Raw genomic sequence first — 22745 nt, 5'->3', positions numbered from 1 at the left:
AGGGTGGCATAGGAGGATGCTATGCAGGTGCCCTTAGTTGTGTTGTGGATTTGTTTGAAAACCTCCCCTTCAAAGAAGAAACTGTAGTGTATGAGGATAAAATTAGTAATGTGTATGAGGTGTATGTGTGCAGTATAAACTGTGTGTTATTCACTTCCTTTTTGCTATCTGTAGATCTCCTGAACAGGAATTTGTTCCATGGTATCCATTTTTTTTTAAATTAAGATTTTGGTCACATTAATTACAATATAAAGTCAAAGTGAATCTTCCATGCTTGTCATAACAAATCAACAGAAAATTAGGTCATGTGAAGCACCATCACTGCTGTGTTTCGAGACAGCAGTTCTAACTCTTACAATATGGTGTGATCCTTTGGTGTTTAACTATTTACCTTAATACCTTCAAGCAAAATTCCCATCGCAAGCAATGTGTTTCAAAACCAAAATTCTACTTTCTTGTGTCAAAATCCAAAGCTTTAGAATCCATTCCTGTCACTTTGCATGTTAATCAGACTTACTCTGAAATGTTTTTCCATTTCATACACTTCAAATAACAGTAATTGGTTTACATCAGGTTCACATGTGCTATCTTTTTGCCAAACTGCCATCCCATCTCAGTGCAGTGAAGCAATACATTCTAAACCTTTGTAACTGAAAACTTTGAAAGTTATATGTAAATTAATAGTGATAATATGAAAACGAGGATTTATTAAGCTACCTGCAGCAGACAAATATGACAACACACAATGAAATAAGCAGTTGTGGCTGGGACTAACAAGTAATTCCTAACATAACTCCAAGCAGGGTGAGTATAGGCTTCCATGGCCATTGCACTATTCAATAACACTTTGCCATATACATGACCACATTGTCATGTTCTTGTACAGATCATTTCAGACAATAGTGCAAATGTTCTACATCATCAAGATGGTAAGTTTACTAAAAAGTACACCACCCTGAAGAAGGCTATTTACAATGCTGTCAATCAGAATTTATTTATTTATTGGAACAGCTAATAGGTTATGAATTTAATGGAGGAAAGGAGGCAGGGGTGAAATTGATATCATGAAAGAATCAGAGGCAATATTAGACTAACAGTTGATTAACTGTGACAGATTCAGAGGAACAAAGTTGAATCAAATCACTGCCAGTCGACCATTTTGTGAAACTGCTATACATAAAGCAACTACCTTCTACAGTCAATAAAATCAAATTAAAAAGCATATTGTGCATTTTCACTTAATGTAAATACATATTTAATTTCTGTGAAGACCTATAACTCATGAATCTATCAGTCTTCCATATGACATATAACTGGACTGAATACTGAGTCCAGTTATTATTAAATACTCAATATAGAGTGATGACAGGTAAGTCATCCTTGTAACACATAGAAAATTATGTAGGGAGAACGTACAAACCATTCTTAAAACTTTTATTTCACAGTAAGATATTACATACATGAGATTATGATACGATCAACAATATTATGTACATCATTTAAAATGACATTTCATCATTTTAACAAATTTGTAAATGCATCTCTATGTAGCTTTCCCCTCACTTGTTTTTTCCAAGCTCCGCAGCACGTTTTGTAGCAGCTTCAACAGCCTCCATTAAGGTGCTCCTGTAAACAGAACATGTGTTAAAAATGTCTCTTCTCAGTACAACAAACCATTAAGTCACACAGTGAAGCTAAGAAAGAATATGCCCACAAAACAGTTTTTTGTGAACACACACAACATGAAGGTAAGAGATACTCTATGCACAGAATTGTTCTCATTACAATACCTCTCCAACAAATGTGGCAACAATTTATTATAATATTTTTAAAGGGGGAAAAAATCTTTAATATCGTGGTACTATTTTAGCATAGTGGGAGACTTTAGTTTCTCTTGGCATGTAAAATATTTTAAACAACTTATAAGAATGCAGCCAGTTAATGTCTTTGTAAACTGCCAATATTTTGAAAGATGAACACGGCAAGGCCCAAATCCAACAAGAGAGTGCTGTGCAAGCATATTTAAAACCTTGGTAGGAGGCTAGCTGGCCAGAAATCATAGTACAGCATATGCCGAAAGACAACAAGCACGCCATAAACAAAGTGCCACCACACCCAAAAACTGCCCATATCGGAAGTTAAGGCTGACCCTGACCAAGGCAACATTCTGCAATAACAAATTTGCTCAGACATTTTAAGTGTGTATAACTCTTGCACTCTGTACACAGGTCTTCTCCAGTCCTGATGGCTTTGGCCAAAGTATGTCATGCCGCAACTGCTTGGGATATGGCAAACCAAGGTCATCCTTTACAGACCCTGAAATGACCCTAATCTTAGATAGTTAAAAATGCACTTTACATCATTTTCCTGCAGAATACAACTGCTCTTGATGGAAATTCTATTGAAGTAGGACTTACACAACATCTCATTATTTTCATCAGTCACCCAATATGTGGTTGGTCAATAGAGCACTGTGTGTGTGTGTGTGTGTGTGTGTGTGTGTGTGTGTGTGTGTGTGTGAGTGAGAGAGAGATATGTCTTACACTATAAACATTTTTGCAGGACGCAAACTTTCAATGAGTGAGATTATTTAGGCCCTGTGAAGCAAGGTACAGTATACCCTTTCATGCTGAGTCAGATGGTGACAACTATCAGCCTGAAGACACAAAGTAGTACGATTTAGCTTCCTATAAATGACATACCTTAATATTCCATCAAATTTCCTTCTGATCAACACGTCAAGGAAAGGAAGGTGTCCATGAGTCTGATATTTTAGTTTGTTCTGATGCGGTCTCTCTCTCTTCACTCACTAAAATAACCTATTTCAACATGAATTGCCTACCACTTACTTTTAATCAATGACCAGTTTTATGAGCTGAAAGATGGAGTTTCAGTGGGGAGCACACTGTCACCTATTATCAACTAACAATGTTATGGAAGACATTGAGGAACATGCCCTGGAGTCATTGCCATGAAACATGCATGCTTGTGTAACTATGTAGATGAAACTTTTGTGGTTTGTCTCATGGCAGTGAGATTGAGAACAGTTTTTTTAAGAACACTTGAATTCAATCCAGCCAAATGTTTGTTTCACTATGGAGGTGAAAAAGGGCAGCCGATTTCCATTCCATGGTGCGTTATCGGGAGGAAGATTGATGGTACATTTTGACATGCTGTTTATAGAAAGCCAAATCTGATTTGTATCTTTAAGGTGACAGTTGTCACTATTTGGCTCAGCATGACAGGGACTTCATACCTCGTTTCATCTCAGGACCTGAAAGTTTGTCAGATGAGTCAGTCCATCTTGCCATCACTTTTCTCCAGAATGAAAACAGTGAAAGACACATGTTGCATGAATCACAAGGTGGCACTTGAGTCTATGGTCTCTTTGGCTTATGCAAGTAGCATGTTCAACATGATTGGTCATATTTTCTGGAAACTCCCTGTGAAAAGCATTTTTTGAACACCAGCTTAGCTTACGGGCCTTTTAGTGTCTGTAAAGGTGGGTGTCTACCTTATTTCATGTAGTTGTGGTACATAATAAATTCATCAGATCATCATGTATAAAGCATGAGCATCACACACACTTACAACAGCCTAACAATTCTGCTGCTAAATAACACTGAATGGGTAGCAATCACTCTTTGGAATGCGACAGCAACTCGGGTGTGCATTTCCAACTATCAAGCACGCAGTTGAGACTGGGGCATTTGCTTAAATTCTGTTTGGAATCCTGCTCTCTCCTTGGTCAAACAATAGAGGAATAGAGTTTATCATTGTTCACCCTTTGGTAACTAATATTCACTACAAACAACTACTGGCATTGCCACATTTCTTTGTGTAGTGGCACTAGTTGTTTACGGTGTGTGTGTGTGTGTGTGTGTGTGTGTGTGTGTGTGTGTGTGTGTGTGTGTTTTCTGTAGTTGCCATTTTATTTTTCTTGGTCAGTGAAGCCCTGTCCAGCACTCTCTCATTGCATTTGTGCCTTGTCAAAGACCAAGTGATCACCCATCAAAATATTGGCAATTGTCTAAGATATCATCCAGTTGCATTTGTGTAAACTGTTTTAACATTTGCCAGCATGTTTTTACATCAGTAGAAACTGTTCAGGCCATGCAACACTTCAATGCAGTAAGCTTATCTGAACCTCTTTCAGAAGAGATGAGGGAGCACTGCAGAGGAATGCATGCCCAAAGAATTGAAATTCTTTTATTCCACTCACTCTCCCTCTCCCTACCCACTTCTCTCCCTATCCTTGCCTCAGTCTCAACCTCAACCTCTACCTCCCGCCCCCCCCCCTCCCTTCTACTACACCTACATCTACATCTACATCTACATCCATACTCCGCAAGCCACCTGATGGTGTGTGGCGGAGGGTACCCTGAGTACCTCTATCATTTCTCCCTTCTATTCCAGTCTCGTATTGTTCGTGGAAAGAAGGATTGTCGGAATGCTTCTGTGTGGGCTCTAATCTCTCTGATTTTATCCTCATGGTCTCTTCGCGAGATATATGTAGGAGGGAGCAATATACTGCTTGACTCTTCGGTGAAGGTACGTTCTCGAAGCTTTAACAAAAGCCCGTACCGAGCTACTGAGCGTCTCTCCTGCAGAGTCTTCCACTGGAGTTTATCTATCATCTCCGATTCGCGATTACTAAATGATCCTGTAACAAAGAGGGCTGCTCTCTGTTGGATCATCTCTATCTCTTCTATCAACCCTATCTGGTACGGATCCCACACTGCTGAGCAGTAATCAAGCAGTGGGCGAACAAGCGTACTGTACCCTACTTCCTTTGTTTTTGGATTGCATTTACTTAGTATTCTTCCAATGAATCTCAGTCTGGCATCTGCTTTACCAACGATCAACTTTATATGATCATTCCATTTTAAATAACTCCTAATGCGTACTCCCAGATAATTTATGGAATTAACTGCTTCCAGCTGCTTCCCTGCACCATGTGTCAATTCGCTGCAGATCCTCCTGCATTTCAGTACAATTTTCCATTGTTACAACCTCTCGATACACCACAGCATCATCTGCAAAAAGCTTCAGTGAACTTCCAATGTCATCCACAAGGTCATCCACCAGGTCATTTATGTATATTGTGAATAGCAACAGTCCTATGACACTCACCTGCAGCACACCTGAAATCACTTACTTCGGAAGACTTCTCTCCATTGAGAATGACATGCTCCGTTCTGTTACCTAGGAACTCCTCAATCCAATCACACAATTGGTCTGATAGTCCATATGCTCTTACTTTGTTCATTAAACGACTGTGGGGAACTGTATCGAATGCCTTGCGGAAGCCAAGAAACACGGCATCTACCTGTGAACCTGTGTCTATGGCCCTCTCAGTCTCGTGGACAAATAGCGCGAGCAGAGTTTCACACAACCGTCTTCTTCGAAACCCATGCTGATTCCTACAGAGTAGATTTCTAGTCTCCAGAAAAGTCATTATACTCTAACATAATACGTGTTCCAAAATTCTACAACTGATCGATGTTACAGATATAGGTCTATAGTTCTGCACATCTGATCGGCGTCCCTTCTTGAAAACGGGGATGACCTGTGCCCTTTTCCAATCCTTTGGAATGCTACGCTCTTTTAGAGACCTACAGTACACCGCTGCAAGAAGGGGGGCAAGTTCCTTTGCATACTCTGTGTAAAATCGAACTGTCATGTAAAAAAATTGAGGAACTTGACAGGTACAAAACTTTATTGTAAAATAAGAGATCACTGAAAACAATGAGTTTGGTATCCATTGCTGAAAAAACACTGTAATTGCTAAAACAATAACAAACATACCACAATCCTCTGTGGCCTTACAAAGCATTTCTACTTAATAACACTACTGAACAGCCATTTTGCATCTGGGATGTGATACATCAACTAGTATGTATTTTGGTGTGTAGAATCCGAATATATCTCAAAATGTTCTAACATGTACCATTTGAGTTTTTAAACGTTTTTTTATTTTTCGTAGTCAGTATTTTGCTTTTTGCTGTTCTTCTGTTTTGATGTTTAACTGTTTGTTTTTATTTGCAGAGGAGAGCTAGAAGATCTACAAATCGTCAGTAAATGGCTGATGTGGTAATGCAGTGGTGAAAGAGATCCTCAGTGAGTGTTTCCTATGAAATATAGGGCAAACATTTTGTGTCTAAAGCTTACACTAAGAAAAATGGCAACTAGTAAATCTCATTGCTGTCTACACCACTCCAACAACGTTCGTCAAGTGTGTGCGAAATTCACTCCAAAAGCCCAAGTAAAACCAATCACTGATTTGAGTGAGAAGGCAACCGGAACTACAACCATAACCGATTCACTGAAAGGAAAACACCAAGCATGGCCATTCGCTATTCTGATTGTGTAGTATGAATCTAATGACTGTTACTTCGGTCTTACAAATATTTTGGGACATTCAAGCAAAACTAGACATAAAATAAAGTATCCAAATGTATCTTCAGTCCTCAACTGACACTTCGCCTCAGCTCTTTAATCAAAAGGAATTGAACGGTTTGGTTCATGATCTATAACTTTCGAAACAGCAAGCTGAACTCTTGGTGTCGAGACTGCAAAACGGAACATTCTAGCTCCAGGGACAAAAAATTTCTAGTTTCAGATCAAGAGGTGCTTCCTTCGCCCAGTATTTCGATATGCAGAATTCGATGGGTGTAAGTAGAGATGTCAATGGTCTGATGATGCAGCTAGGTGTACAACATAATCCACAGGAGTGGCGACTATTTATTGACTCCAGTAAAACCAACTTGAAAGCAGTACTACTGCATAATGGCAATGCATTTCCATCGGTACCTTTGGCTTACACAGTAGAAATGAAAGCAGCTTATGAAACCATGGCTTTCCTGCTAGAGGTGATCAAATATAAGGGTCATGAATGGCAGCTTTGCCGTTGCACTTCTTACAGGTTTACAGGCTGGATTCATGAAATACTACTGCTTTTTTTTTTGTCTTGGGGACAGCCGTGACACCATAAACCACTATACAGTCAAGGAATGGCCTATAAGAAAGTCATATGTTCCTGTTAATGTAAATGTGAACAATACCCCCTTGGTTGCGCCCGATAAAATCATTTTGCCTCCCCTTCATATCAAGATGGGCCTTATCAAGAACTCCATAAAAGCTCTGGATTGAGAAGGTGAGACCATCAATCACTTAAAAGAAAAGATTCCCAAAGTAAATGAGGTAAAAATAAAGAGGTATATTTGTTGGACCACAGATAAGAAAATTTCTGAAAGATCCAACCTTTGACACCAAACTCACAGATATCAAATTAGCTAATTGGTCTTCTTTTAAAGCAATTGTGCAGGGCTTTTTGGGTAACAGAAAAGACAAAAACTATATTATAAGTGTGAATGATCTGGTGGACAACTGTAAGAAGATGGGGTGTAGAATGTCCCTTAAAATTCACTTTTTACATTCTTACATTGATTTCTTACCGGAAAATTTGGGAACTGTAAGCAATGAGCAAGGTGAATGCTTTCACCAAGACATTCTTACCATGGAACACCATTACCAAGGCCATTGGAATCCTTTGATGATGGGTGACTATTGCTGGGATCTTGTTAGGAAGAGTGATGAAATGGCAAACAAAAGAACAGCTCCATAACCACATTTTTCATAAACCAAAGACAATTAAAGGTGAAAATATCTTCTGAACTAATTTGGACTTTTTATTGGCATCATACCCATATATACATACAAAATAGTATTTATTTCAAACGTTCTGAATGTGTATATTTGTTTGACTTAATTGTATCAATTTTCACTATTACCATTTTTTTATTCTGCTGTGTATCTAGGAAATGCGTCATCACAGAGAAAAACTGATTTTACCAGTGTACTCAGCACCCCAAAACTAGGTAAATCCATCCATTTACAAACAAGATGCAGAAAAAAAGTTTAAATTTGTTAATCAGTGTAATTCATGCTTTGTATATAACAGGACTAAAAACAAGAAGAAAGAAAGCAACACAATTCTCTCCTACAGAAATCTTAGTACTAAATGGGAGAGTTTATAACTGATGAACTGATAGTTTAAGTAAAATGTAGTCGGTCATAAAGGTTGCCGAGTTAACATAGCAATTGATTCAGGAGGGAAAAATCATATTAATAATAAGGACTCACATCATTCATACCCTTATGGGATGCTAAAACCCCACATTTAATATTTTCCAGTGATTTATAGAATTTACTTTCCTTGAATAACTCAGTTTTCAAAATTACATTAATGTTAGGCTTCTATGTTGCCAATAAAATATATTTAAGTATGAATCCTCCTCATTGTTGTTGTTGTTGTTGTTGTTGTTGTTGTTGTGGTCCTCGGTCCTGAGACTGGTTTGATGCAGCTCTCCATGCTACTCTATCCTGTGCAAGCTGCTTCATCTCCCAGTACCTACTGCAGCCTACATCCTTCTGAATCTACTTAGTGTATTCATCTCTTGGTCTCCCTCTACGATTTTTACCCTCCACGCTGCCCTCCAGTACTAAATTGGTGATCCCTTGATGCCTCAGAACATGTCCTACCAACAGATCCCTTCTTCTAGTCAAGATGTGCCACTAATTTCTCTTCTTTCCAATTCTGTTCAATACCTCCTCATTAGTTATGTGGTCTACACATCTAATCTTTAGCATTCTTCTGTAGCACCACTTTTCGAATGGTTCTATTCTCTTCTTATCCAAATTATTTACCGTCCATGTTTCACTTTCATACATGGCTACACTCCATACAAATATTTTCATAAACGACTTTCTGACACTTAAGTCAATTCTCGATGTTAGCAAATTTCTCTTCTTCAGAAATGCTTTCCTTGCCACTGCCATTCTACATTTTATATCCCCTCTACTTCAACCATTATCAGTTATTTTGCTCCCCAAATAGCAAAACTCCTTTACTGATTTGAGTGTCTCATTTCCTAATCTAATTCTCTCAGCATCACCCGACTTAGACTACATTCCGTTATCCTCATTTTGCTTTTGTTCATGTTCATCTTATATCCTCCTTTCAAGACACTGTCCATTCCGTTCAACTGCTCTTCCAAGTCCTTTGCTGTCTCTGACAGAATTTACAATGTCATCGGCGAACCTCAAAGTTTTTATTTCTTCTCCATGGATTTTAATACCTACTCTAAACTTTTCTTTTGTTTCCTTTACTGCTTGCTCAATATACAGATTGAATAGCATAGGGGAGAGGCTACAACCCTGTCTCACTCCCCACTCCCTTCCCAACTGCTGCTTCATAACTGCCATCTGCTTACTGTACAAATTGTAAATAGCCTTTCGCTCCGTGTATTTTACCCCTGCCATCTTCAGAATTTGAAAGAGAGTATTCCAGGCAACATTGTCAAAAGCTTTCTCTAAGTCTACAAACGCTAGAAACTAGGTTTGTCCTCCTTAATCTTTCTTCTGAGACACGTCGTAGGGTCAGTATTGCCTGAAGTGTTCCAACATTTCTACGGAATGCAAACTTATCTTCCCCGAGGTTGGCTTCTACCAGTTTTTCCATTCATCTATAAAGAATTAGTGTTAGTATTTTGCAGCTGTGGCTTATTAAACTGATAGTTCGGTAATTTTCACATCTGTCAACACCTGCTTTCTTTGGGATTGGAATTATTATATTCTTCTGGAAGTCTGAGGGTATTTCACCTGTCTCATACATTTTGCTCGCCAGATGGTAGAGTTTTGTCAGGACTGGCTCTCCCAAGGCTGTCAGTAGTTCTAATGGAATGTTGTCTACTCCCGGGACCTTGTTTTGACTCAGGTCTTTCAGTGCTCTGTCAAACTCTTCACGCAGTATTGTATTGCCCATTTCATCTTTATCTATCTCCTCTTCCATTTCCATAATATTGTCCTCAAGTACATCGCCCTGTATAGACCTTCTATATACTCCTTCCACCTTTCTGCTTTCCCTTCTTTGCTTAGAACTGGGTTTCCATCTGACCTCTTGATATTCATGCAAGTGGTTCTCTTTTCTCCAAAGGTCTCTTTAATTTTCCTGTGGGCAGTATCTATCTTACCCCTCGTGAGATAAGCCTCTACAGCCTTACAGTTGTCCTCTAGCCATCCCTGCTTAGCCATTTTGCACTTCCTGTCAATCTCATTTTTGAGGTGTTTGTAGTCCTTTTTGCCTGCTTCACTTGCTGCATTTTTATATTTTCTCCTTTCATCAATTAAGTCCAATATTTCTTCTGTTACTCAAGGATTTCTACTAGCCCTCGTCTCTTTACCTATTTGATCCTCTGCTGCCTTCACTACTTCATCCCTCAAAGCTACCCATTCTTCTTCTATTGTATTTCTTTCCCCTATTTCTGTCAATTGTTCCCCTATACTCTCCCTGAAACTCTGTACAACCTCTCGTTCTTTCAGTTTATCCAGGTCCCATCTCCTTAAATTCCCACCTTTTTGCAGTTTCTTCAGTTTTAATTTACAGTTCATAACCAATAGATTGTGGTCAGAGTCCACATCTGCCCCTTGAAATGTCTTACAATTTAAAACTTGGTTCCTAAATCTCTGTCTTACCATTATATAATCTATCTGAATCCTTCAAGTATCTCCAGGGTTCTTCCATGTATACATCCTTTCTTCATTATTCTTGAACGAAGTGTTAGCTATGATTAAGTTATGTTCTGTGCAAAATTCTACCAGGTGGCGTCTTCTTTCATTTCTTAGCCCCAATCCATATTCACCTACTACGTTTCCTTCTCTTCCTTTTCCTACTGTCGAATTCCAGTCACCCATGACTATTAAATTTTCATCTCCCTTCACTACCTGAATAATTTCTTTTATCTTCAGAGTTAGTTGGCTTAAAACTTTGTAGTAGGTGTGGGCTTCATGTCTATCTTGGCCACAATAAGGTTTCATTATGCTGTTTGTAGTAGCTTACCCGCATTCCTATTTTCCTGTTCATTATTAAACCTACTCCTGCATTACCCCTATTGGATTTTGTATTTATAACCCTCTCTTCACCTGACCAAAAGTCTTGTTCCTCCTGCCACTGAACTTCACTAATTCCCACTATATCTAACTTTAACCTATCCATTTCCCTTTTTAAATTTTCTAACCTACCTGCCCGATTAAGGGATCTGACATTCCATGCTCCGATCTGTAGAACGCCAGTTTTCTTTCTCCTGATAATGACGTCCTCTTGAGTAGTCCCCGCCCAGAGATCCAAATGGGGGACTATTTTACCTCCGGAATATTTTACCCAAGAGGACACCATCATTATTTAATTATACAGTAAAGCTGCATGCCCTTGGGAAAAATTACGGCTGTAGTTTCCCATTGCTATCAGCTGTTCGCATTACCTCAACAGCAGGGCCGTTTTGGTTAGTGTTACAAGGCCAGATCAGTCAATCATCCAGACTGTTGCCCCTGCAACTACTGAAAAGGCTGCTGCCCCTCTTCAGGAACCACACGTTTCTCTGGCCTCTCAACAGATACCCCTCCGTTGTGGTTGCACCTGCGGTACGGCTACCTGTATCGTTGAGGCACGCAAGCCTCCCCACCAACGGCAAGGTCCGTGGTTCATGGGGGGAGGACAGTGTTTATGTGTTTGTCAATTATGCTTGTATGAATGTATGCGAGTTATTCTGCCTATGTCTGATGAAGGATTTAGTCAAATAGCTGAAAATACCTAGCAGTCTTTTTTTATTGTTGCTGTCTGCCATGTACTACCTCCTCTATATGTTGAGTAGCTAGCTATTCTTTTCATATTATTATTATTATTATTATTATTATTATTATTATTATTATTATTATTAGTATTACATTCTGGATTTTCCACTGAGTGCATCACCCCATGTGTGCGTGCATAAAGCTGCCAAGTAGATGGTTAAAAATGTTTATGGCTGAATCCTTCATTTCTTTCTGATTAAAGTAGCTGGCTATTATGTGCTCATGTGCTAGAGCACACTGTAAATATCACATTAAAATTATGTCATTCTTCTTTGAGTGCAAATTGGAAATCACACTAAAATTACACCATTTCTCTTCAAAAATATACAAATAAAATGGACAGTATGTTTTGCAGCTCTCTCTCCACAGTGATCAGAAACCAGTGTTCAGTGCTGACGCGATGGTCAGCTGTACTATGCTCAACTCAGAGAAGAGAGACAGCAATATTTTAAAGTGTGCATGCTCTGATGTGACATTATCCCTTCTGGCACTACGAGTTAACCTTGCCCACAGCATCGCATCAGGTCAGTACTTTTCTCTGAAACTGCATGTAATGTACTGTGCAAGTACAGAGAATGAGTAGTTTTGGAGGAGTAATGTTAAACAATTAACTGTAAATTTAAATATAATTAAACAGTTCAATTTATAATATAAAATTAATATCTTCACTTTAACAGTAATATGAAAAGGATAGCTGCTACCCACCACATAGCGAAGATGCTGAGTTGCAAATAGGCACAACAAAAAGACTGTCAAGAAAGTGAGCTTTCGGCAACAAGGCCTTCATCAAGATCAAGAAAAGGCATAACACACACACACACACACACACACACACACACACACACACACACACACAAAAACCACTACATTCTGTGGCTGCTACGGCCAGACTCCGAGTAGCAGCACATAATGGGAGAAACAACTGGTTGGTGGTGGTGGTTGTGGGGGGGGGGGGGGGGGGGAGGTGTAAGGAGAAGGCTGGGGCAGGGTGGGGGAAGGATAGCAAGGTAGGGGTGGGAGACAGCAAACTGCTGCTTATGCGATCATACAGGGACGAGCAGAAGAGAGACTAGGGCAGCCGGCTAGTTGGTTGGTTAGTTTAAAGAGAGAGAAAGGACCAAACTACGAGGACATCAGTCTCTTGTTCCTAATAAAACAATGACACAAGGGTGAGAAGAGAATGGACAAAACATATAACACAAAATAGAAAGAAGGGAAAAGCCACAAGAATGAAGGGAAGGCAACGAATACCAAAAGGAACAAAAGAGGACAAGAAAACAAGTGAGAGACACTAGAAACAGAAGGGAGTAAAACATGAAAGCAGATTACAGTGGCTGGCCAACCATGAGAATAAAAAGGGAAAGCCAGCCACTCTGCAACACATTAAAACCTCCACCCTAAAAGCACTAGGGTGGAGGACACAGAGGTACAAAGAATATGCCCTAAAACCTACATAGAAGCATAAAACCCACTCTCACAGATAAAATGTAGAACTAAAACTGTGATGGAAGCATTGTCGCTGAACACTGAAGGTAGGGTGCCGGGAAAGTTAAAAGTCTGCCGCAGAGTGGTTAAAAGTGGGCAGTCCAGCACGAGGTGGAAAGCTGGCATTTGGGAGCCACAGCGATACTGAGGTGGGTCCTCGCGATGGAGTAGGTAACCATGCGTTAGCCACGTATGGCCAATGCAGAGCTGGCAGAGAACAACTGATTCCCTGCAAGAGGCCTGCATGGAAGACTTCCACACATTCATAGTCTCCTTAATGACATGCAGTTTGTTGTGGGTGCTGTTATGCCATTCCGTCTCCCAAAGCTGGAAAACCCTGTGGTGTAACAAAGAACGCACGTTAGCTTTGGAGATGTCTATCTCCAGAAGCGGTTTCTGTGTTGCCTGTTTGGCCAGCCTGTTGGCAAGCTCGTTGCCGGGGATTCCGACGTGTCCTGGGCTCCACACTAACACCCCGGAACAGTGGGACTGTTCCAGGGCATAGATGGACTCCTGAATGGATGCTACCAGAGGGTGGCAAGGTTAACACTGGTTGATAGCTTGTAGGCTGCTCAGTGAGTCAGTACATAGGAGAAATGACTCGCCAGGGATGAGGGGATGTACTCAAGAGCACAAGATGTGGCCGCTAGTTCGGCAGTGAAACCACTGCAGCCAACTGGCAAGGAGTGCTGCTCAACATGTCCTCCATGAACATGTGCAAAGTCTACGTGACCATCAGCCACTGAGCCGTCAGTGTAAACCACTTCAGAGCCCCGGAACAAGTCAAGAATCGAGAAGAAGTGACAGCAGAGAGTGGGGTTAAAGGAGTCCTTAGGGCCATACAAAAGGTCCAGACGAAGCTGCGGCCGAGGCGTACACAATGGAGGCATATGTGAACGGCCCCGATCTAGGCCGCCGATGAGGGAGATGGACGACTGCGAGCGGGAAAAGGAGACGGTAAATCGGATGCTCAGGGGAACTATGAATGTGTGCTGCGTAACTGGTGAGCAGTTGTGCACGTCTGATCTGTAGTGAAGGGATACCAGCCTCCACCAGTACGCTGGTCACCGGACTTGTCCTAAGAGCTCCTGTCACTAATCAAACCCCACACTGGTGCACAGGGTCGAGTAAATGCAACGCTGAAGGTTAGATGGAGGGCGGGGTGGGGTGTGGGGGGTAGGGGGTGGGGGGTGTGGGAGGTATCGGAAATTGAGAGAAGTAGAAAGACTGTGGGTGTGATGGTGGAATAGAGAGCTGTGTAGTGCTGGAATGGGAACAGGGAAGGGGCTAGATGGGCAAGGAGAATGACTAACAAAGGTTGACACCAGGACGTTTACAGGAACATAGGATATATTGCAGGGAGCTTTCCCACCTGCGCAGTTCACAAAAGCTGGTGTTGGTGGGAATGATCCAGATGGCAAAGGCTGTGAAGCAGTAACTGAAAAGAAGAACACAGCATTGAGCACTGTGCTCAGCAACAGGGTGGTGCAGCCGTTTCTTGGCCATTGTTTGTCGGTGGCCATTCATGCAGATAGACAGCTTGTCATACTCACATAGAATGCTTCACAGCTGTTGCAGCTTAGCTCATAAATCACTAGACTGGATTCACAGGCAACCCTGCCTTTGATGAGGTTGGTGATGCTCGTGACCGGACTGGAGTGGGTGGTGGAGATGGTGGTAGGGTGTACAGGACAGACCTTGCATCTAGGTCTATTCTACATTGGCATGACAACCAACAAGTTGTCTGTCAGCATGAATAGCCACCAACGAACTGTGGCCAAGAAACAACTGGACCACCCCTGTTGCTGAGCATGCTGCCCAACACAATGTTCTTCATTTCAATGACTGCTTCATGGTCTGTGCCATCTCGATCCTTCCCACCAAAACCAGCTTTTCTGAAATGTGTGTCCTCTCCCTGCAATATATCCTACATTCCCATAACCTCCTAGCCTCAACCTTATCCATATGGCCCCTTCCCTGTTCCCACTCCAGCAACACACAGCCCTCTAGTCCACCAATGCACCCACAGTCTTGACTTCTCTCCATTTCCATCCCTCCCCCAACTTCCGTATAACCTCATGACTGCACCTAGCTGTCCTACCCTCTCTCCACCTCGTCCCTGTATGTCCCACAAGCAGCACTTTACCATCCTCCATCTCTACCCTGCTATTATTCCCTCTCCCCGCCCCAGCCTCCTCCTCATTCCAACCACCCAGTTGCCTCTCCCATAATGTGCTGCTGCTCACAGCCAGGCCTCAGCAGCCAGAGGCTGGTCATGTGTGTGTTGTATTCCGTACTGGATTTTCCATTGTCTGATATATTCAACTGAGTATGGTTACAGTTAAGTCAGACGGTTACAAGTCATTTCTCCTTCAAGTATTTCTGAATGATACTGTTGTATTCAAACAAACAGTAATTGCTACCAATGAACTTCATTAGGGAGTAAATGTACTGTGGGCTGTTGTCAGTTTGCTCAACTGCTTAAAGAGATGCTTAAAAGAGCTCCTGAAGTGGGCACATCATGTTAATCCTATTACATGCTTCTGTGCAACAAACATTTTTGCCTGCCCTCTCCTCTAAGCTGCGTTACCCCAGAATATGATGCCAAATGACATTAGTGAATGAAATTAGGAAAGGTAAGTCAATTGTTTGACATTTTCTTCTCAACTATCTCTTATTATCAACGCTGTCAAAGTTGCGGACCTTAGACATTTAACAAGCTCTGTAACATGGAACTCCCAGTTCAGTTTCTTATCAGTAAAACACACACACAAATTCATAATATCAATTTCATTTATTAATTTACTTTCATGCATTGTTTCTAATAGTGTGGCCAGTTCTTGTGCAGTACAGAACTGCATGTCTTGTGTTTAAGTGTAGTTTAGTGCCAGTTCATTCACAGAGAACCAGATATTAATTTTCAAGTTAATATTATTCACTTTTTTCAAGAGCAGAACTGGGTTTGGAAGGAGTGACCCATTATACAACTATTGGAAGCAGAAATGCCAAACACTGTCAATGAGCAAATCACTTGCCAAAGCAGGCTAATATTCGCTCACTTCACATCAGACTTTGCTTAATGAACCCCCATGTCAGGGCAGTTAATTAGACATACAATTTATTCTTCGTCTTCTAGATCAAAATAGGAGTTTTCAAAGGACCTCACATTTATGTCCTTTTATGTGGTGAATGATTTACCAATAAGACTAATTCACTAACAAGGACAATGGAATGAAGATTTCTTTAAAAGAAGTTAGGAAGAACTTTGTAGGTATAAAAATGTAGCCAACTATGCGTATTTGACTGGAAGAATGATGGCTTTCCACAATCTTTGGATTGCACAGGTGTGATTATATACTTTCTCAACAGTACTCTGGTTCGGCTCCTGGCTACACTGAGGCCATTTCTTTGAAAAAGAGTATTACATTAAGAGCTTCATATTGTGGAACATCATTATCAAGGATAATGAAACAAGAATATATTGGATGACTACTATTGATGCATGAAAATAAAACTACCCTGAACAAGATCACAAGCATAAAAGCTGTAAATGTAATTTTTTACATGGACAGTATGTCTGCACATCATTTATAATCACATTTTCTTCTCATTGCCTTCATTATGTTTATATTAATTTCCTATTGCTGTTCTGACAACAAGAAAATACAGATAATAACAGACACATCTTATTCCTTCAAGAATACTATTAAAGGAAAACACTCGTCACAGAGTGGCTGTACTATTAGTCTGAGACACACAGGGTGAATATCAAGATCTGACTGGTGGAAAGGTTGGTGGGGCACGATTCTATAAGCCATTGGCCAGCCAGTAGATTGCACTATGGAGATGCCTTGCACGCATCTGAGAGTGAAGGCCCCTGCGATATCCATGGCACGCCATACCACTATGCACCCAGGTTGTGGGTGTGGAATCTTATGTGGGTCACTACAATTGTAATAAATAAATCTTTCATACTCCAAACAAGTTTCTTCCATGTGTCCTTGTTTATTGTAACAGAACTGCTTATTTTTTTAAATAATGGAAGGAAACCTCTTATGTGCTGATGGTATCATAGTCAGTCTGTCAAACAATTACCACAGTGGGGGAATATCTGAGGTTGTATTGCAAACAAACAACAGATTGTGCCAAAATTGACTCCAGATATTTCATGTCTTGAACCAGTTCACAACAACTAGTTCATAACAAGTGTACGGTATCAACATCAAACTTTTGTTCACCAGTGTTACCCATTCATTTGGTTATTTCTGTTCTGATACAGCTAACAGCACTGGCACGTGTACAAGTGTTTCCAACATTAGCTGCTACTGTATAATAAGTGATTGTATTGCCAATATGATGATATATTAAACTGTATTAAATGAGAGATATTTTGAAATTTGTTTGTTCTCTTACTGATGTTTGAAGTACCTGCATCATCCACATGAGAAGCTGCTAGAGGAGTTTTTTAGACTTTTTTGAAACTGGGTAAGTAATATACAAGTCAGATTACACCACATTAGATCAATCTCTCTCTCTCTCTCTCTCTCTCTCTCTCTCTCTCTCTCTCTCTCTCTCTCTCTCCCCACTGTTCAACATACCTGACACCTCCCTTCTCCAATGCATGGATACCACAGATTGTAGTACCTCCAGGTGAGCACACTTCATCTTTCAACTGCCCTGGATGCTTCCCTGTCTCTAGCACCATTTTTGCAGCACCTAGCACAGTCTGAGAAGCGAACTGTGTTGCCATAGCTCGAGGAACACCCATCTTTACTGCACCATCAGACAATGCTTCAATAATGAGGTACACCTATTAAAAATGAAAGCCTTAGTATGTGATAACATGTAAAAAACAGACATCAATAACTTTCATGAAACAACTACTTAAAATGACAATCCAAGCAAAAAATTACACCCTAGTATTAAGAAAGAATGACAGCGTCTAAGCTATTTACTTAAAGCTGGCACCATGTAGGGGCGTGTGTGTGTGTGTGTGTGTGTGTGTGTGTGTAAGCATGCACACTTGTGTGTGCGCACTGTAGCTCGTCAAAGGATAACTCCTAACCTAGCACATTTTCCTTCTTTTGTATGTGCCTTTCGATGACTTGACATTTCTGCTTCTCACTGAGAGATCTTTTTTAGTCATTTTTTAAGTATTTACTGGAAGTAAAAGGTTTATGTAAATGTTAACAACTTTTTAGCAATTTAGTATTATTTTGTGAAGCACCACAAGTAACACAAAAGCTAACAAAAGCTGTGCACTCTGCTCCACTAAAGAAATTGAGTCCTCACTAATCGAAGCTGCAATCTACTGACATTGGCACTCACAACTGAATTAGTGCTGCAGAAAAATATGTTCAAACTTATGAAAATATTAATTTGTTATTCTCAACAATTTAAGGAAAATCTGCTTGTTTTATGAACAATCAATTTTGTAAGGTAATAAAAACAATGCATTATCACAAATACTTACAAATTTTTAAATATATTTAATTAGTGACTGATCCAGGAAAAACCTTGGATACTTAAAGTACTGAAGCACTGCATAAGAAATGGGAAAAAGCTGCAGCTGTTCTTTTTGAGAGTTTGAATGAATGAAAACATGATTGTTGAAATGAGAACTTTCTTCTGACATGCTGCTCTTAATTAACATAAGTCTCCTCTGTGGGAAGAAAGTGTATAAACATGTTATGTTGCTGGGTAAATTTCAAAATAGAACAGAATCTTCACTGTGTTTGTATACTTGTTTTTTGAAATGTCATGATCAATGTCCTGTTCTGAAGTTAATAAATTTGCACAGCTAACAAACTTTTCAGTTGCCAACTGAATTAAGAGCTGTATTAGCTTGGCATTTGCCAAGAAAGAAATATGAACGTATTCCACCATCACGCTATTTCACTACCAACATTATACAGATATACAAGATGCACAATGCCGAGATTATTTCTCACACAATTGTTACTAACATAGTTGCACCAGCGACAGCAGCCTACTCTCTAAGCACTTACCAATGCTAAACATCATCACAGGGCAACGCAAGTGTGGTACACAGAATGCTACGAATATTAGAGATCAAGAGCAGCAGTGTTGATCCACAGCAACAGCTTTAAATAAATAACTTATGTTAAATTTTAATGTGACCTCTCTATACAGGTGTTTCTACATTCTTTGGAAAGGAATGTGGTTTGGTGTAATAGTTGGCCTGACACTGAAAGTATCTCCTGTAATATAAAAATATGCACTTACTATTCAACATAACCTCCTTTTATGTCAGTGTACATCATCCACCATTTTTTCCCAGAGGATAAATTCCTTCCATGAAGTACAATTATGGAAGATGTGCAAAATGCTGATCTATGATTGCCATAATCTCTTCAATAAACTAACAAATTTTCAAAGAAAAATTACTACAGATGCAGCAATATGCAGCTTTTTGGAGTCTGTGGGGTTGGATTGTTTGGGGAAGGAGACCAGACAGCGAGGTCATCGGTCTCATCGGATTAGGGAAGGGCGGGGAAGGAAGTTGGCTGTGCCCTTTGAAAGGAACCATCCCAGCATTTACCTGGAGCGACTTAGGGAAATCACGGAAAACCTAAATCAGGATGGCCGGATGCGGGATTGAACCAACGTCCTCCCGAATGCGAGTCCAGTGTCTAACCACTGCGCCACCCTGCTCGGTTTTTGGAGCCTGTGTGTGATGAAGCAAGCTGGGATATTTTTACTTCCCCTCTTGTTTTGCCATCTGCCACCTTAAAATTCATTTTTTCATGTCTGACTAATTACCTTTAACATAAGTGAGTATAATCTGTATTTTCATAAATATAAGAGAAAAGTTGGCCCTCAGTTTTAAAGAATTTAACACCAGATTTAATTTTGTGCTTAGTTTTTTTTGGTATGTAATTGATTTTCTAATTTATTTTGACTGTGCCTAGTTAGTATCTTTTGTTATAAGGTGAAATCAGTGATTTTTTTAAACTTAAATTCTATTGTTGATGTATAAACAAATATAAATTCTGTACCAATTATTAGCATTTGGGGGAACAACTAATAGTAACCTTAAAGGATCTGTTTGGCTCTATTCGAAAATATGTTAGTAAAACCAGCCCTTAATTAACTCTAAAGTAATTAACTTATCAAAAGTATTGTTTACATAACTATATATGTTAATTTCATCATTTAAATAAATAATTCGGCCTAAGCCTTGTGGAAGAAGAAACTTTTAAAAGGAACAAATTATTTGATGTATGCAGTTAATTTAATGAGTTAAGTTTTAATTGTAGTTTCTGTAAATTTAACTATTATTGTGAGGATACATAAGGGCCCGCTTTTTGGTCCAGAGACAATCAGTCCACGGCCGAGTTTCAGACGTAAAATCTTTGTTGATTAGAACAACAACAATGCTTTTACTTAACTGTGAAATAACTGTTACACAATTAGACCATGGGTTAAAACAATGGCAGTGTCTGCTCCATACATACCTTTCTATTCTTCAAGAACTGTGAACATTGGTGGTTAGGTTTTTACTGCTCATAGATGTTGAATAGTAAATATTGTTTGCCTGAAAGCTATTAATGAGTCTTCTGGCACTGGCCATATAACTGGGTAATATTGGAGGATTGTTAATAGTGAAAGTAAAAGACTGAAATGCAACTGTGCATCTGCCAGCTACATTATTTAAAACAGACAGTAATTGCACTTCCTCAACCTATTTGTCAGCCAGAAAGTATGTCAACACTGAGGACAAACGAAGAGACAAAGCAGGCGAACATTGTCACAATATATAATAGTTGTGGCCTGCACTAACAAATCTTGGCTAGCACAGAAGAGTTAATATAAGTATCAATGCTACCATAAACAATTGTTTGCCATTTGCAGTACAGTTTCATAGATATGGAAACAATATCCCTCTTGTCAAATATGACTGCACAAGATTAACTCATCAAATTTCTTTATCTACATTTAGTTATACCAAAAATATTAATTAATATGAAAAAGATTATGATGTAACTGGACAGAAAAAAATTACTCCCTAAGGAGTGGCACGAGAACTCACACATTCCTTTTCATCCCGTCTGATAAGTCTCCTCTGACCCAGGGTTCTGGGTGACCCTTTTTTTTTAACTCTACCTCTTTTCCTAAACCTCTCCAGTCCTTTTCCTTTGTTCCTCTTCATTCCCCTTCAACTCTTCTGCTGGAAGGAGGAGCGACACGCTCCAATAACTTACGTAGGATAAAACATTTCTTTATACGTGTTTTCTCCTGTCACCACTTGGTGAGCAGATTTTTTTATCTACCCAGTTACATTATATTGTCAAAAACTGATTACTTTTGTTCAAATAGATTATTATGTTATACATACATATGCAGGCCCACATCCAGACAGACCACCAGCAGCATCAATCAAAGATTCTGAAATTTCTTGGCAAATGCCTCCAGTAGAGAGCATCATTTTCACTACTTCTGCATCCTTTTTAGTAGCTGTTGTACCACAACTGAAAACTGATACATTAATTTTGCATTAATGCAATTATTCAAAACTGAGTCTTATGCAATTACAGAGAAAAATAGTGTCAGTTTACTTTTACATGAGTAAGAAAGGTAATAATTTCTATGGGGAAAATATAAGGCAAAGAACTGCTTTACACAATTTGAGTCACCTAAGCTGTAAACCTTTCTGTAATCTGGTAAGAAGTTTAGGAGAAATTATTTTATTCTGATAATAGGAGAGCTTTGTTCCTAATAATTAATAGATTTATATATTTCGGAGAAGTTTGTGATTTCATACCCAGTTAAGGAAATAAAATGAACTAGCTAGGGAGAAAACTTGTTACTACACCACTGCAGTAACACTATAATAGGGATGAAGAAGAAACAGAGTTTGTAGTTTGACAGAACTTTCTTTCATACATGAATACATAAAGCAAATATTTCTCTAAAAATGAATTTTTGTCAATTGCAATTTGTAAATAATTACAAAATGATTATGCTGCTTCATGATGAACAAGGGGGAGGGGGGGGGGGGGACACCTGTGCACAGCAGTTTTGTATACTTCCTTGATTGAAAGGGAGCCAGCACGTCCAAGCATCATATTTATATTTAGCCAACAGTCAATGACTACAAGAAGATGCCGCCATTCTGCTTTCGTTCCTTGTGATCATTATTTAAGATGCTGTACTTGTAAACTGAAAATTCTTTTACTACATATGTTAAACTGGTTAGCTGCTTTCTGTATCTCATAGGAGAAAAGTGAATCACAGACAGGCAAAATGAGAGAAAATTGGCCAGGTGCGAGGAGGACTCATGCAGTGAGGGTTCCGTACAAACTTAACCATCTATATAGACAGTTTATCTGTTCCAGGAATCGAGAATCTCTGCCATTTATTCCTGTTACTGACATTTGATATTGGCAACACAACATCACGGGCTCCAAGATTTTAGAGAATGTTTTAATTTTAATAATATAAATGTGGCAAAGTCACACAGGAGGCAGGCAACCATATCACTAGCTCTCCATTCAGGCTGACTAAGTCGCAATGGCGAAAGTCAAATATCAGGCAATTAATGACTG

At 39.6% G+C, this 22745-nt stretch overlaps 1 protein-coding gene across 3 annotated transcripts in view; it reads right to left on the bottom strand.

Moving 5' to 3' along the window:
- Window positions 1-1420: 1420 nt before the first annotated feature.
- Window positions 1421-22745, bottom strand: part of LOC126266997 (uncharacterized) — a 75810-nt gene continuing 54485 nt past the window's right edge. For all 3 annotated transcript variants that reach the window (XM_049971761.1, XM_049971751.1, XM_049971769.1), the window contains 3 exons: window positions 21536-21675; window positions 17775-17986; window positions 1421-1626 (listed from right to left, as the gene is read on the bottom strand). In XM_049971761.1, coding sequence (XP_049827718.1) covers window positions 1560-1626; window positions 17775-17986; window positions 21536-21675 — 419 coding nt within the window. In that variant the 3' untranslated portion in view covers window positions 1421-1559. The remainder of the gene's footprint in view (window positions 1627-17774; window positions 17987-21535; window positions 21676-22745) is intronic.

Source organism: Schistocerca gregaria, chromosome 1 (assembly GCF_023897955.1).
Source record: "Schistocerca gregaria isolate iqSchGreg1 chromosome 1, iqSchGreg1.2, whole genome shotgun sequence".
Classification (NCBI taxonomy): Eukaryota; Metazoa; Arthropoda; class Insecta; order Orthoptera; family Acrididae; genus Schistocerca; species Schistocerca gregaria.
Note: the sequence above shows the minus strand (reverse complement) of the source record. Positions and strands in the feature narration are given on the sequence as shown.